Source organism: Sesamum indicum, linkage group LG11 (assembly GCF_000512975.1).
Source record: "Sesamum indicum cultivar Zhongzhi No. 13 linkage group LG11, S_indicum_v1.0, whole genome shotgun sequence".
NCBI classification, from domain to species: domain Eukaryota; kingdom Viridiplantae; phylum Streptophyta; class Magnoliopsida; order Lamiales; family Pedaliaceae; genus Sesamum; species Sesamum indicum.
Window position 1 is genome coordinate 10,675,564 of NC_026155.1, and position 14,919 is coordinate 10,690,482.

The 14,919-nt window shown below is 31.6% G+C and overlaps 3 protein-coding genes across 5 annotated transcripts in view; 1 reads left to right on the plus strand and 2 right to left on the minus strand.

Moving 5' to 3' along the window:
• LOC105174197 (18.0 kDa class I heat shock protein) lies at nucleotides 470-1,616 on the minus strand. Its single transcript, XM_011096224.2, has 2 exons — nucleotides 1,296-1,616; nucleotides 470-1,119 (listed from the first exon to the last, which is right to left on the minus strand). Exons 1-2 carry the CDS (start codon nucleotides 1,546-1,548, stop codon nucleotides 617-619), a joined length of 756 nt encoding a protein of 251 aa, XP_011094526.2. The 5' UTR covers nucleotides 1,549-1,616; the 3' UTR covers nucleotides 470-616.
• LOC105173939 (annexin A3) lies at nucleotides 2,007-3,927 on the minus strand. 2 transcript variants are annotated; one of them, XM_011095862.2, is made up of 4 exons: nucleotides 3,325-3,927; nucleotides 2,949-3,170; nucleotides 2,755-2,844; nucleotides 2,007-2,640 (listed from the first exon to the last, which is right to left on the minus strand). In XM_011095862.2, exons 1-4 carry the CDS (start codon nucleotides 3,751-3,753, stop codon nucleotides 2,428-2,430), a joined length of 954 nt encoding a protein of 317 aa, XP_011094164.1. In that variant the 5' UTR covers nucleotides 3,754-3,927; the 3' UTR covers nucleotides 2,007-2,427. The 2 variants fall into 2 exon arrangements, with proteins under 2 accessions (XP_011094164.1, XP_011094165.1); XM_011095863.2 differs by having other exon boundaries at nucleotides 2,949-3,167; nucleotides 3,325-3,917.
• Nucleotides 13,512-14,919, plus strand: part of LOC105173940 (binding partner of ACD11 1-like) — a 3,890-nt gene continuing 2,482 nt past the window's right edge. Inside the window, exons 1-4 of one of the 2 annotated variants that reach the window (XM_020697557.1) lie at nucleotides 13,512-13,611; nucleotides 13,734-13,886; nucleotides 13,974-14,077; nucleotides 14,186-14,261. In XM_020697557.1, coding sequence (XP_020553216.1) covers nucleotides 13,881-13,886; nucleotides 13,974-14,077; nucleotides 14,186-14,261 — 186 coding nt within the window. In that variant the 5' untranslated portion in view covers nucleotides 13,512-13,611; nucleotides 13,734-13,880. Of the gene's footprint in view, nucleotides 13,612-13,663; nucleotides 13,887-13,973; nucleotides 14,078-14,185; nucleotides 14,262-14,919 lie in introns of those variants that run through there. The other variant, XM_011095864.2, reaches the window with a different exon arrangement.

Sequence of the window (14,919 nt, forward strand, 5' to 3'; positions counted from 1 at the left end):
CTCATACAAAAAATTAATAAATTAGACTAATTATTAGATAAATATTAAATAAAAAGTTTCTATAATTTTTTAAATAATGAAAAATTATCGGGGATATAAAAAGTTGCTGTTTAAACTCTCTTATTCAGCTTTATAAGGAATTTGTAGAAATATTTCAAAATTATGGACTAACAATCTTAGAACATTTTAAGAAGAAATTAAAATAATTACATTATTGGATGGATTTCAAATCCACTCACTATCTAAAATGGATTCGATAAATAATCTAAAATTTATTAATCCATTTTATAAACCTAACAAATTAAATAAACTTTAACTACGAATTTAAAGATAATACGATTAAAATTTGTCAATTTTAATGTACTCTAAAAGTCTAAATTAATTTACAAGTATCTATGAAATATAAATTTACTTATCGACGGGATATAATTTACCGATTGAATATTGTAAAATTTGAAAAAAGGCTACCTTTGTTAAACTTTGAACTATACAAACATAATTATGTATCATGGTATCTTGAAATTTTATTTAATTTACAACTTCTCACCAAACATTTTATGCAAAGTGATCCCATAAAATCAAACATTCGGACAACATTTTATCAAATCCAAGCAAATCAGATGATCCAATCATCATCCTCAGCAACTCTAGACTTGAACAGATAAACAAAATAAGAAACGGCCGCCGCCGTCACCGCCAGGGCCACAGCCACCTTGGCCAGCCTCAAGCACGGAGTTTTCCCTGCCCTCCCCTGAAACTCACACGCCGCCGCTGAACTCTCAGCTGGTGCTTGTGTCTGCGCTTTGGCTCCGCCACCACTCGGCCGTGGTGCTGGGCTCTGATCTTTGGCGGGTTCATGCTTCGGCGTTTGATCAGTCTTGGCTGCTTCAGGCGACCCATTTCCAGTTTTTGGAGGGACTGCAGGTTTTCTTTTCGGCATTGTGATGTAGAGGAAGCCATTCACAAACTTCGCGCGGATTGCAGAGGTATCGCAGTTGCTTGAGATTTGGATTTCTTTGTAGAATTTGCTCTTTCTTGATGCGTCTAACGGACGTTCTCCAGAGATTTTCAGGACCCCGTGATTGCTGATTTGCACTTTCAGCTGTTCCTTGTTGAATTCTTGAAAACATCAAGCAAAGCAGAAATGTTATAGCAATTCATTATTCACTCTTCGAGTTTATAGAACATTTAATGAAGTTTCTGAATCAAATAAGACTGTGGAGTTCACGAGACGTCCAGGAAAAAGAAAATCGAAAAACAAGAAGACAACATGGTAAGTGTGCATATTCAATTACCTTGGAGATGGATTTCAAGAACGTCGAGGTCTTCACTACGTTGCCATTTACATAAGGGTTCGAATTCCTCGTGTGCAAGTGCATGATCACCTTTTCCTGCCATAGTAGATACACGACTCGCGACTGCGCTGCTGCTGATGTTGTCTGGGTGGGGGGGTTGATGTAGATATGTCTTTCTTGAGTTCATATATATAGGAAGTTGAGAAAGATCAACATAGGATGTCCCAATTGGTTTCTTTTGGATTTGCATCATAGAATGAGAATCAATTCTTTCTGGCCGTATAGGGTTAGTGTTGCTTTATTCCTCTCTGCATATTCTGGGTTCTGATTTCCTAGGTGATAGGCCATGCACTAGATATACTTTATTTCACTAAGCCAACTTCCTTGGTAGCTTTCCTCCTATTTGCCCTTCCGAATGTCTGGCTTTGTAGTTTTTGTGTGTGGGGATGGGGGGTGCTTGTATGAATAAGTGTAGAAACATTTAAAAAGAATAGTATAAATCATGTTACTTCAACATAATATAATTTTTATTATCAATGCATCGTAATTTATATCAAACAGTGTGAATCATATCACGTCAGTACAATGTAAATTTTGCCACCGACATAGACTTGATCTATATCAATTGATGTTTTCACAAATGAAAAATATTGCAATTTGTTACGCTTGGGAGCACAACTAAAAACTGGCATTACAGAAAAGATTAGGGCATTCCCGATAAATATAGTACAAGCTCAATCGAAACTCTCAGCTTTGAAGGAAACAACTGTTGCATCTCGTATTTCATTTTACATGTACGTTCTATGTATGTAACATCTTTATCAATATACAATCGATATTATACTACCTCAGTTTCGAGTTTTCTTCATCATTAGAGCTTCAGTTAACTCCATGTGCTTCAAATTGCCCCTCAATCTAAACAGGGAAGTATTGGATCTTCTAGTCAAGAAAACCATCAAGCTTGGGCATTTGATGTTCACTGACATATAAACATGAGATTAAGAATAAACAACAAGGGCCAGGAAGAGATCCTCTGCTCCTAACCTCCTACAACTTCTCATTGTCTCTTCCTCGGCAGAATACATTTGCAAGCCCGATATCTAGATATAAAGATTTTGGGCCGGATTTTTCACTAGCAAGTTGAGGTCTTGGTAGCCAATGCAACAAGAAAGTCTCTGTGGTTCCCTTCCGGAGTAGTCTCACATATGACATTCTTCAATTCCACGCCGTATTTCTTTTTGAAGTTGCAGCGGATCTCATCCATGTCAACCTCTGTCCGGCTCACCATAACACGCACCAAGGCAGCCTTGTCGTTCGTCGTCCCCTTCAAGCATCCATACAGCGCCTAGTAACAGAACATGCCACATAAGATGGAGATAAGGCTACCGGTGTGTTTGTTATTTCCAGCAATTATTCCTCAGGTTCTTGCAAAATGGGAGAAGAGATGCACAAAATGTACCTCAGCATAATATCTTGGTGGGCTGCATATGCATTTCACAACAACTCTCACTGCATCTTCAAATTCTCCCGAGTCCTCATTTTTCAGAAACTGAAAAGTGAACACAGCACGACAAATTGGAAACTAAACATGTCATCAAAACATCGAACAAATTGGAATTAAACATGTCGATCACGACATGAACAGCGGCTTACACTGGTGTAGCTGTGCCCATAAATATGCTTGTAGCTGAAAAATGTTAGCTTGAGCTGTCCAATGCTCCTTTTACTAAAGATCTCAAGAACAACAGCCTCATCAATAGCTCCCGGCCTCCCCTCCCCTGTTTGGAACAGCCTTCTTGCATCACATTTTGCAATGTGTTGACTAACATCAGCGTGGTGTGCCTTGTGTGATGCAGACAATGCCATCAACATCTGCTAAAACCAACCCAACAGAATTCACTTGGAGTCTGAGCTTACATTACATTTACGCTTTTGCACGTTCATCTTTGAACCCGAAACAGCAAATACCCAAACAACAACATATTAAAAAGAATTGAAGGACTGATATATACAGTAGTTCTAATCTAACCTTTTGGTAAGGATGGGGAGGCTCAATGCTGGCAATGTCAAGGTCTAACTGGCTCCTATATTTTGCATGATAGGCTTGTAGTATGAGAAGAACATGGCTCGATTTTCGGCACGTAAATATTTCGACTAAGGCCTTGTAATTGACACTATTGTTTCCATGAAGAGACTCTCTTGCAAAAACTGCATCACGCTCAAATGGATCAAGCATCAAACAGAGCAAGAATTGGAGCCCTGGATCAAACTTTTGAACTAAGTCCTCCCCATAAAGTTCCATGTATGTTTCTCTAACTTTTCGGCACTCAGCCTGGCTCAAACCAACCAGAACTTGAACAAGCCTTTTCTCCTCCCCCAAAGAATCATGAATTTCTCTGCAAACACTCTCAAAGCTCTCAGTTCGTGAAAGTGAAACTGCGTTTGCATTTGGAGCCATTTCAAGAACATTGCAGGGGGAGAGGTTGAGAAGCAGAAAAAGTGAAGAAAAGCAGTGACTTGGAGGACAAGGAAAAGTGATTTTCTGACGGGGTATTGATACACATACACCATATATGAAGTGATTATGGATGGATGTTGTGAAAAAAGTTGAGGAAAAAGCTGAAAGTTTTATCTGGGGGAAGTAGAGAAATGATGTGTAACGTGTTTGTACATTTGTACAAAGTGGCCGGATGAGTTTGTCGCTTTGCGCTACCCTCATGCCTTTCCTACTAGACATTGAGTCCCTTTGCCAACTTTTTAGAATAAAATTCTGCCTTTTTCGCTCAACAGGCTTTTGCCTTCTGCCGTCTGCCCTTTTCCCGTTGGGTTTCCTTCTGTATATGCAATTACAATCTGATAGGTGGTTTAAATCTTCTGTGATTGATGTCAAAATTTTAGTATAAAATACCAATTAAAAGTTTAAAATTGGACTTTATATCTGTTCTAAACAATTTCGCATAAGCGTTCATATCAAATTTGGGTCTTATGCACTCTGATAGATTAATTCAAAACAAAAGATAAAAGTTATTCTTTTATTTTGGATTGATTTAATTAGGTCAAAGCATGTTCAAGTGCAACGTGTCAGTGAGTTGATACACATTAAAAACTATGGTATTCAAGCCTAATAGAAATTATTTCAAACTACCTAAATCTGCTCATACCTTTAAAAAAAGGGCCTTCAGCTCACAATAAGTCATTACATACACACACCATACAAGTCATTATACATATACAATAAATCAAAATGATTCATGTTCAAAAGTAGGGGTCATAAAAAAATTTTAGAATCATCCAAATTAAATCGAATCGCAATTCTAAAATTAGAGTAAAATCACACCGCACTATTAGTTTGATTTTAATTTATAATTTAAAAATAACTGCCAAAAACCACACCCCGCCGCTAAATATACAAATAATTTTTTAAATTATATATAATAATAATTCACTAAAAATAATTAATTTTTTAGAAGAGTTTCATATTTGAATTATATAATCCCAAAATTCATATGTTATCAAAGATCCACATTACAAGTCCATTTTTGTAAAATTTATATTTGAATTTTATACAAATATTATATATGTATATATATATATATATGTTTAATTGTTTAAACCCATTTGATGATTGTATCAGTTTTTCATTATCTTTGTTTTCTCTAAAATCGACAATCAGCCTTTGTTTGATTAAGTGTTTCCTTATTGGATTAATATATATAATCTTATATTTTAATCTACTTAAAGTTGTGGAGAGTATTGGTGGTCTATGGTGCATGATGTTAGATTTTTTTGCTTGCTACATACAAAAACTTATTTCATTTCTTGATTTTTTGTTAGTCTTAACATCTTATTTTTGTTATAAGTATAAAAACTGCCAAACCGCACAAACCGCATCTTTGATTTTGATTTTAAAAGTAACAATTTAAAAAATTATTTTGTAAAACCGCCAATGGCAATTTGATTTGAAAATAGGTTTGAAAAAATCGAAAGCACAATGTGATCAAAAAGTTCTCTGTCACAATGAGGTTCTACAGCTGTATAGCTTCCACATCTTGTTGACATCAAATCTTCATAGTATTGATACCACATTTCAAGATGATACATAATTTGCTCCACAAATCCAAATAATATTACATATCCACATCTAAGAACACACTTCAGCCCCTTTATGTATTCAAGTTCTACTGACTACTTGTAGGTATTTATCTCACTTTATGTGAGTATTTGTAATATGATTACAGTTACCATCATGTATTGGTTGGATCGAGAATTATTATAATTTATTATTTATTATTTTTAATATATTAATGTATTGATTAAATAAATGCAATTTAAAAAAAAAAGTTAGGATCAGATAGGTTAAAAAGAAAACGTGCACCTTTTTAGATCTCCCTGCTTATGAGGCGAAAGGATTGCAATTTGCAACACAAGTGACTTACATGGGAAAAAGTTTTGCACATGAAAGCGAAAACTGTGGTAAAGTGGCCTCGTACACACAATTAGACATCTTATTCACCAGATTGTGTCATTTTGAGACTTTCTCCAACGTGTGTTAGGTAAAATTGACTTGTACTATAAAAGAGCTAAGTAAAATTGTCCAAAAATAACACGTGAAATCGCAGAATGCATCACCTTTGTGCGTTCAAGATAACTAAATTGTAGGGCTAAAGTCGAAATTAAGAATTCGGTATATATCAAAGTCGAATAAAAAGTTTCAATTTATCGTGATATATTGGGTTTTGAATTTTCCCCCTATCACACCTAATACAGAAGTATAAATTTTTTTACATATTATATTTTGTTTTTTCGTGTACATGCTTTATATATATTGTTTATATTTGCACTATTTAATGTTTTGCTCACCAAGAATTATGGTTCTAATTTAATTCTCATTTTTATTAAATCAAGACAATTAAATAAATAGTGAATCGAAATATAAAAAAGATTTTAATATTTTATGAAACCAGATCAATTAACCTGTTTTCATATTCCATATAATATTTTGGTGTATATCTAAATTTTTAGATGAGTTTATTTTAGAGTAAATTACATTGACACCTCATCTGAAATTAGGTCAAAATACATCTTACTTTTTGTAAACTTATAACTACATATCTTGGTGTTATAGTTGTAATTATAACTGCACATTCTATTCAAATGCAAAATATACACAAATATTTCCTAAAAAATAATATACTAACGCTACTAAAAAAATGAAATTATAATTTTGTGAAACCCAAAACCCAAGGTCTCGTTTGCTAGTCAGTATATAATTAATGGGTCTGCATTTTTACTTTATCTTAGATAATTATAGTAATTAATCTCAAACTCAAGATTACAAAGAAAATGTAAAAGGGGTGTCAGAGCAATGAATACACTGCCTCGTACGAATGCAAATATGGAGGAAATAACAACATAATAGACATTTTTTTAAAGTTAAATTGTGTATATATTAATTGAGAAAATTGTGGTCAACAGAGAATCCATTCCAAAAGGTATATTAGAAGAGTCCCCTTCAAGATTAAGACCAAATTAGACCAATTGATGTGTAGCTGAATTATCCGATTGAAAGACAAAAGAGAAAAAAATAGATTCCAGATAAGCTACAAACGGCACAATGTCAAAGATCAAAGGACCAAAAACAGAAAGGTCTTGAGAAGCACGGGAGATCTTGACAAGGATTTTTGGCAAGCTAAAAGAGTTGCCTCTCTTGTTGCTAGTGTCTCTGTCAATAGTGTGGGACCTCTTCAATCAAGATGGAGCGAGCGCCATGGCAAACAAACCCCAAGTGAGTATTGTGCCACCACTCCAAGACCCAAAAATTCTCCCCCTTCAAGGAGTGCACCATCAAAATTAATTTGGTACAATCTTCATGTGGAGTCTGCCAAAATTAATGATGAGCTAGGCGGGGGGAAATTGACCATAGTTCTGCACCACAAATGTGTTGAGATAACTTCTAGCAAAATCCACAATTTGTTTTGGGAACAAAAACTCCTTGTTCAGTATTTTTAAATTTTGAGACCACCACAACATCCAACAGATCATGAGAGCACAATTTGTTCGAAAGTATTGCTTACCAAATTGTCTTCCAAAGCTTCCTAAAGCAATGTCGCCATCACTTGTACCTGCAGGAAGCAGAAGAAAGTGCCAAATGATAAGCACTACAATTTGAGAAGAGATCATTTGGTGGACAAAAGTTGCGGGGGGAAATGGGGAAGTGGAAATCAACAAAGCAAGTCTTGGGAGTAAGATAAGAATCCCGCCTAGATGGATGGAATTTTAAATTTGGTCAAAATATAGGTTAATACCGAACTGTAAAGTTTTTTTCTGAGCTGCCAATTTTTTGGAAACCGGACATTAGTCTGAAAAATAGTAGCATAATGTTTGGATTTGTTTTCTGAGTGTTTTGTTGTATTTTGTGGAGATAGAGAGAGAAAAATAAAGATAAATAAGTGTGTGTTAGAGATAATATGTATGTTTGGATTTGTTTTTAAAGATAATTTAAAATAAGTATTGTATGTTTAATGTTGTGTTTTGGGAGACAAAAATTACTATTCATTGTCAAATCACTGTCAAATCATGTCTTTTTTATATATTTTTATGTATATGTATGTGTATATATATATATATATATGTATATATTTATGCTAAAACAGTTTAAAACACCTAGATAAGGTGTTTCTGAATGATGGCAAACATTGGATATGTTTTGACTCGTCCCGAAGATAACTTGAAAATGAAAACAAACATAGTGTAGATATCCAATCCAATGAAACTAAGTAACAAGGCCTAAGTATGTACCCTTTGTCTTTTTTTTTTTAATTTTGTGAATCAATTATATTATTATATTATGAATATAAATCACTATGGCAATCTACAATTAATTATCAACAATTATTATTCCATAAAAAATAATAATTAATTACTAATAATTTATAATTATCCAAAAAAACAAAATAATATAAAAATAGAGGGGAAAAAATGGAAGAGTGAGATATGCCATTGAAGTTTAATTCAATTAACGAATTTGAGATCCCATCACGCATTTACATCTAACAATTATATAAATACTAACTATTAATTTATCATAACGATAATAATTAAATAATCATACTCTTTAATATTAATAATTAATATATTGATTATAAAATTAGGATTGCAACTCAAGGCAAGTTTACTTTTATATCATAACTCAAAGTTACCTGGTCAATAGACCGCATGCCAACTTTGCAAGACAACTGGGTAAATATCAGTGAATAATTTTTGTTTTATTTTGAAATGTTAAGAAAGAAAATAAAATTAACAATAAATAAAATAAAGTAATTTAAGAGTGAATGAAAAGTCGGGAAATGGGGAGAGAGGCGTGGAACATGGGGCAAAATGGGTCCCCTTGCTCCAACTAATGTCGCTCTCACGCTCTCGACATATTCAATCAATCAAACATTGACCATAGAAAAGGTTTGGGTGGCGTGCTAAGGCCTGTCAACGTGATCCCCTATTTTTGGCATATCCAATTCCAACCCCTCCCTTCAAGATCATCATCTAAATACTTTTTTTTGTCTCATAAATTATATATTATATTTTGTTAATTGAACTACATTCGTTGTTATATAATTTTTTTTATTTGTGTTAATTTATTATATTAAATTTAAAAAGTTTGCAAGTTATCATATGTAATCGTTCTTCAATCAAATTTTCTATCGAAAAAATATTACGTGCATTGCACATTTGATATCTAAAGACAATTCAGTCTTTTAAGTATCACATGTACACTGCATGTGATACTTTTTCTACAAAAAGTTTGCATCGAAAAATGATCATATATGGTAACTTGCAAATTTCATAAAGTTGTGATGATAAATTAACAAAAAATAAGGTCAAGTGTAAATATGGGTGTAATTTAATAGCAAAATATAATATACGCAAATTATTATTCTGAATTTAGAATAATACATCTCCCTCTCTTGCACAAAGTAAAATAATCCTGGTTGATGGGGTTCTAATAAAATAAGATGTTAAAATAAATACGTCCTTTTATAGGATTTTAAATGCCTAAACAACATTATGATCCGCTCATTTTTACTTGGATTGGATTACACTTGTTCGATCTGAATGGGTGACGTGGATTCATAATCTCGACCATTCAACACTTAAAAGGTGAAAATTACTACATGTGGATTCATATAAATATGAAGATTTTGCCGTATAAATATTCCACGGCAATTTGGGGGGCCAACACACATAATTTATTGAGAGAATATTTTTCAATTTTTTTTTATGGTCTCAAACTCTAACTAACTTAAGTATTAAAGAGTTTTAGTCAGAAATCTCTCGGGTCCGAACGCTTATTCAGATTGGACTAAGCTCGGAGTCATTACGATCTCAGACCTGAACCCCGGGTGAATTAGAGGGAGGATCTTCGAAAACAAAAAATAATAATAATAATTAGCTTAAATGTATATAACTATTACAATCTAATCATGTTTATTACTGTCCAAGTGTAACACTAAATCAAATAAGATTAGCTGAAAAATATAATTCTATCACTGCTGAGCAAAGACCAGTAAAATGGCACTGTATTTTACTATGCATCTTTCACGTTTTCATCAGTTTGTCAAATTAATATTTTTAAATATGATCTCATTCAAAGCATTAATTTGATACGGCCAACTTACAACCACTATTTTTAACAATAAGGGTTAATTATATTTAAATCGGGTGAATAGCAATTTATCCCCCTATGATATTAAAATTGAGCACATTATTCCCCTATTAAAAAAATATAGCAATTTATCTCTCTATATTTTTTAAAATTGAAGCAATTTACCTCCTTATATAGGGAGGTAGATTGCTTCATTTTAAAAATCATAGGAGGGTAAATTGTTGTATTTTAAAAAATATAGGGAGGTAAATCGCTATTTATTTTTTCACAAGGGGGTAATTTGCTCATTTGCGATATCACAAGGGGGTTGCTTGCATTTTTGCCTATTTAAATCTTATTTGAAAATACAAAATTACAGTCTCATCTAAAAGAATTTTTGAATTATATTTATATTTCCTTCAAAAATTCTTCATTTACATATGATCCCCTCCCGTTAGATATTGAAAGGAGAATATTGCCGTCAACAAAAAAAATTAATTAAAATTTTAATTTCGTCCATCAATTAATTTTCACATCCATATTTTTATACTTAAGTAAAAAATATAATATATATTGACAAAATTATTACATATGAATGTTAAACGAGGAGCAAAATAAAAATTTAAAATAATTCTTTTGCCAACGTCATTATTTTTCGTCTAAATCATAATGAAAAATGATCCGATATAAACAGTATTTTTTTTAAAAGTGTAAAATATTTTAAAAAAATATATAATTTGACATTTTTAAAAGGGCATAAATATAATTAATTCTAAGAATAAAATAAAAAAACCGTCATGAAAACTATCAAATAAGCCGGCGGTTGCACATATTGAAGTCGCATTATGGCGGAGTGATGTTTGTCGCTATCTTGGTAATCCGACGACCTGTTTTCTCTTTCTAACTTTGTTGCCCTTCTGTGTCCGCCACTCAACAAAGAGTTGTAAGTTGTTTGTCGCCACTGAACAATTGCGCTTTTCCCTTTCTTGCTTTGCCACCACATATTGTCCAATTATAACACCATCTTCTCAGATAAATCAAATTACATAGTAATTTTATCTTTGATTCTAACTTAACTATAATTAGCATAATGCTTTGTGCTATGCATAAAATCCTCTCATGCCAACTATAACACTTCATTTTCTTTCTATTTAATAAATGCTATAAAAAGAAATAATTTCTTCTATGTCTACCGTTATATGTATTCGTCTAATTTAGTAGTGTGCGATTTTTTATTAATCGACTGAAAATTAATTAAATTGAATTTAATTATTTCGTCTTTAGTTTCTACATTCGATTATATTTTGATTTTTGTGCTGTTAATCTAACACAATCGAATATTGAATTTTAAAAACTATATGCATTATATTATAAATATAATAAAAAATAATATATAAATATAAAATATCTTAATATCTGTATCTATAATAAAGATAATAAATTCATGGTTTATACATAATTTAATTTATTATAATTATTAATTAACAAATAATTTATAGCTAATAAATTAATATTATATATATGTTTTAATTTTCTATTAATTCAATAAAATTAAATTTACTTCGATTCGGTATTCAGTACGCCATTTTCGTGAATTAAAATTTTGATTAACTGAACTTTTGATTCAATTTAACTCGATTAATCAAAATCAACATCCTATCTAATTCAATATAAACCTTCACGGGATTGTCGAAAAATTAACACGTTTGAAATATATTCATTTGAAAAATTGTCAGGCTCACTTCATTAATTTGAGATGATTATTTATAAATACAATAATTTTATTTTAAAATATAAAATGTTGATGCATTTAAATTTTAAAAAATTAAGAATAACTAAAAGAAAAAGGATTAGACTTTATATTATTTCAAGGGTCCCAATGTAATAAATATATTACGTTCGTCTATTTATGAGCATTTAATAATATTTTTTATTAGCTGGGATTTTTTCTTTCTTTTTTTTTTTTTTATAATATCCAATTTATTATAACATTTAATAAATTTAAAACTCGAACTCATAATCATTTTGGTTGTAAGGATTGTAGTCTTACCAGGCAAGTAAGGTCGTATCACAATAATTAACTAACACGATTTGAAAAATACCCTGTCCATAAATAAAGAGAAAAATAAGTATATTTTTTTGAAATTGAATCAGCTTTGCTAAACTGATGCCAAACAACTCAACTCCAGTTTATTTTGTGATACGAGTTATTTGAATAATATGATAAACAAATATGTATTAATTATATTATATTTATTTAGACTGTTTAGATTGAATAACTCAACCCACCTGTTCAGATAAATTGAATTATTCGAGGGGAATAGTGAAATAAAAATTAAGCCCTATAATGCAAATAAACATCTTATGCGATGTATTAAACAACTTATCTAATTTAATAATGAAAAGTAAATGAGGACTCAACAAAATTAAGTCTTCGTTGTTTCACATTGCTTATAGGAAATACCCAAATAATCGCCTATACTATTATAAAGTAAAGGGGTCTTATAGAAACAAAAGGGTAATTCTCGTACTATTTACATCAAATTTTTTAAATACAAAAAATATCATTCTATTAATAGAACTTATTTAATTTTTCAACTCATATTGAATTAACTATTCAATCACGTCACTTAACAGAAATTAGTTCCATGCAATTACTGCACTCACAAATTAGATTTACTCATTTTTGTTTTATTTTATTATTAATTAAATTAAAAATAACATATTAATATTTATTTTGCATGTAATATAATCATCGCTACTATAATATATAGGGATAATTACACTCTCCTCCCATGAAGTTTGGTGTAATTATATGTAGACCCACTGTAGTTTGGAAAATTACATCTAGCACCCCTGAGTTTTGCTATCGCTTAATAAACAAGTCATTCTATTAGTTAAAATTCACCGAATTTGTTGATATTAATATAAAAATTGAAAAAAATTTATTTATTTACCTTATATTAACTTATTACTGATTTATTGTAGGTTAAATAAATCTTTTTATGATCAAATGACCCTCATTCGTCTTCACACATTAATATATGTATGGAGGTATATCTTCATCGTTATTACGGTAGTTTAGTTTGAAAAAAATAGTTTGAGTTACAATAAATTAGTAATAAATCAATCGGAGGTAATTATCAAATTTCATTCAATTTTTCTGTTAATATTAACAAATTTATTGAATTTTGACTAACGGAAGGACTTATTTGTTTGGCGGAAGCAAACCTCAGGGGTGCTAGATGTAATTTTTCAAATCACAAAGACCTACGTGTAAGTACATAAAATCTCAGAGGGTGAAAGTGTAATTATTCCAAATATATATTGTACAAAGTTTTAATTTTTAATTTATTGACAATTAAGCATTAAAAAGTCATTAATAGCTTATGCACGTGGAGTTGTAAGACAATGATAAACTTTAATATATAAAAATAAATTAATTATAAATTTGAATAAAATTAAAATAGTAATAAAATTAGGTATACGGATACAGCGTGCCACGCTGTCTAGTAATTCATAACCAAAAGGAAACTATTCAACTCTTAGAATTGCTTTTTGTCCGCGACACATCATCCAAACGCAGCCTAATGCCAGAGGGCAAAAATGAACATTTCGACCCGACTGTAAACAGAAACATCAGTTGGAATCAATTTTCCCTCTTTCTCCTTTCTCCAGGTGAGTAAAAATAATGATCAATCAGTTGATAAGGCCGAAAATAAAGGTTTAAAGATATAAGTCTTCCGAATTGAACTTCAACATTCTTCTGCCTCTCTCACATTCTTCCTCTCTCTCATCAGAGTCTTCAGCGGATAACTCACAAATTTACGGCACTAATACGACACAGCTACCGTGTATATACGCCGTATATGAATCAGTCGACGCACTTTTGTTGAACAATTGAGGGAGAATCTACGAGAACTGCCAGGAGAAAGTTTTAAGTGACAATGCAGGTGAGTTTGATTTTTACCTTTGAATTTTACTTCTCAGGTTATTGAGTTCAAAGTATACGTAAACTTTCTTTTGATGATTTTGAGCAGACGAGAACAGTTGAAGTGAAGCGAGTATCAGATCTGGCGACGGAGAGAGAAGTCCATGAGTTCTTTTCTTTTTCCGGTGAAATTGAACACATTGAGATCCGCAGGTGAGCTTGTTGTTTTCTACTCTTCTGTTTTTGGATATAAGTTAAACAAAGTATTATCAATAAGTTTGATAAATTTTTGAATTTGTGTGTATTTGTTGGTGGTTCCAGAGAGCCAGGGCAGTGCAAGACCGCGTTTGTTACATTTAAAGATCCGAGGGCGCTCGAAATCGCCTTGTTACTATCAGTAATTTGCTCGACTATTGCTTTTGTTTTCCATTTAATTGTGCTCGAGTGAATCAAAATACATAAATAAATTGTTACTTCACCGAATAAAAGAGAAAAGTTAACCTAGATTCTTTGTCGAGCTGTGTAGCAGCTGTAATTAACAACACCACATGTTTTACTGAAAATAATATTCAAAAAGAGCAAGTTAAGACTGTTAAAAGGTTTTTGTTGGCGTGGTTCCAACATAAAGAGACATTTATAACCTGATCAATATTGTTGCATTGTAACTGATGATGTTACTCTAAATATAGAGATGCTATAAAATTTTATTGTGCACCTTGAAGTTTCAGTTTACAAGAATGTGCCATTTTTCCTTTGGTTGGTGTCTAGCAAAATTCCTAGCACACCTATTCATTCGTTAATCTTTTATTTTGTGGGTGGAATAGACAGCAATTAAATAAGTTCCATAGTTGGAGAACTGTAATACTGGATTAAGAATCAAGTATAGATGACCATTGGTCAAACCGGTATATTTTTCAGACAAAGTTACTGGAATTTGTTAAGTTTTCCAGTATCTCTGTTTATGTGATATGGCTTTTTTCAGTTCTTTATTCTAGTTTTTCCCTGACTATCTTGTTCACTAGTTTTCCTTCTGAAGATTTCCTGGCAACTGCTGA

What these genes read in the sequence shown, in the direction of transcription:
- LOC105174197 (XM_011096224.2), bottom strand. Translation starts at nt 1,548, where the DNA reads ATGATGCAAATCCAAAAGAAACCAATTGGGACATCCTATGTTGATCTT. An exon ending in TCTTGAAATCCATCTCCAAG is followed by an intron (nt 1,120 to 1,295) that starts GTAATTGAATAT and finishes GATGTTTTCAAG; the next exon opens with AATTCAACAAGGAACAGCTG.
- LOC105173939 (XM_011095862.2), bottom strand. Translation starts at nt 3,753, where the DNA reads ATGGCTCCAAATGCAAACGCAGTTTCACTTTCACGAACTGAGAGCTTT. An exon ending in CTCCCCATCCTTACCAAAAG is followed by an intron (nt 3,171 to 3,324) that starts GTTAGATTAGAA and finishes GGTTGGTTTTAG; the next exon opens with CAGATGTTGATGGCATTGTC. An exon ending in CACCAAGATATTATGCTGAG is followed by an intron (nt 2,641 to 2,754) that starts GTACATTTTGTG and finishes TTCTGTTACTAG; the next exon opens with GCGCTGTATGGATGCTTGAA.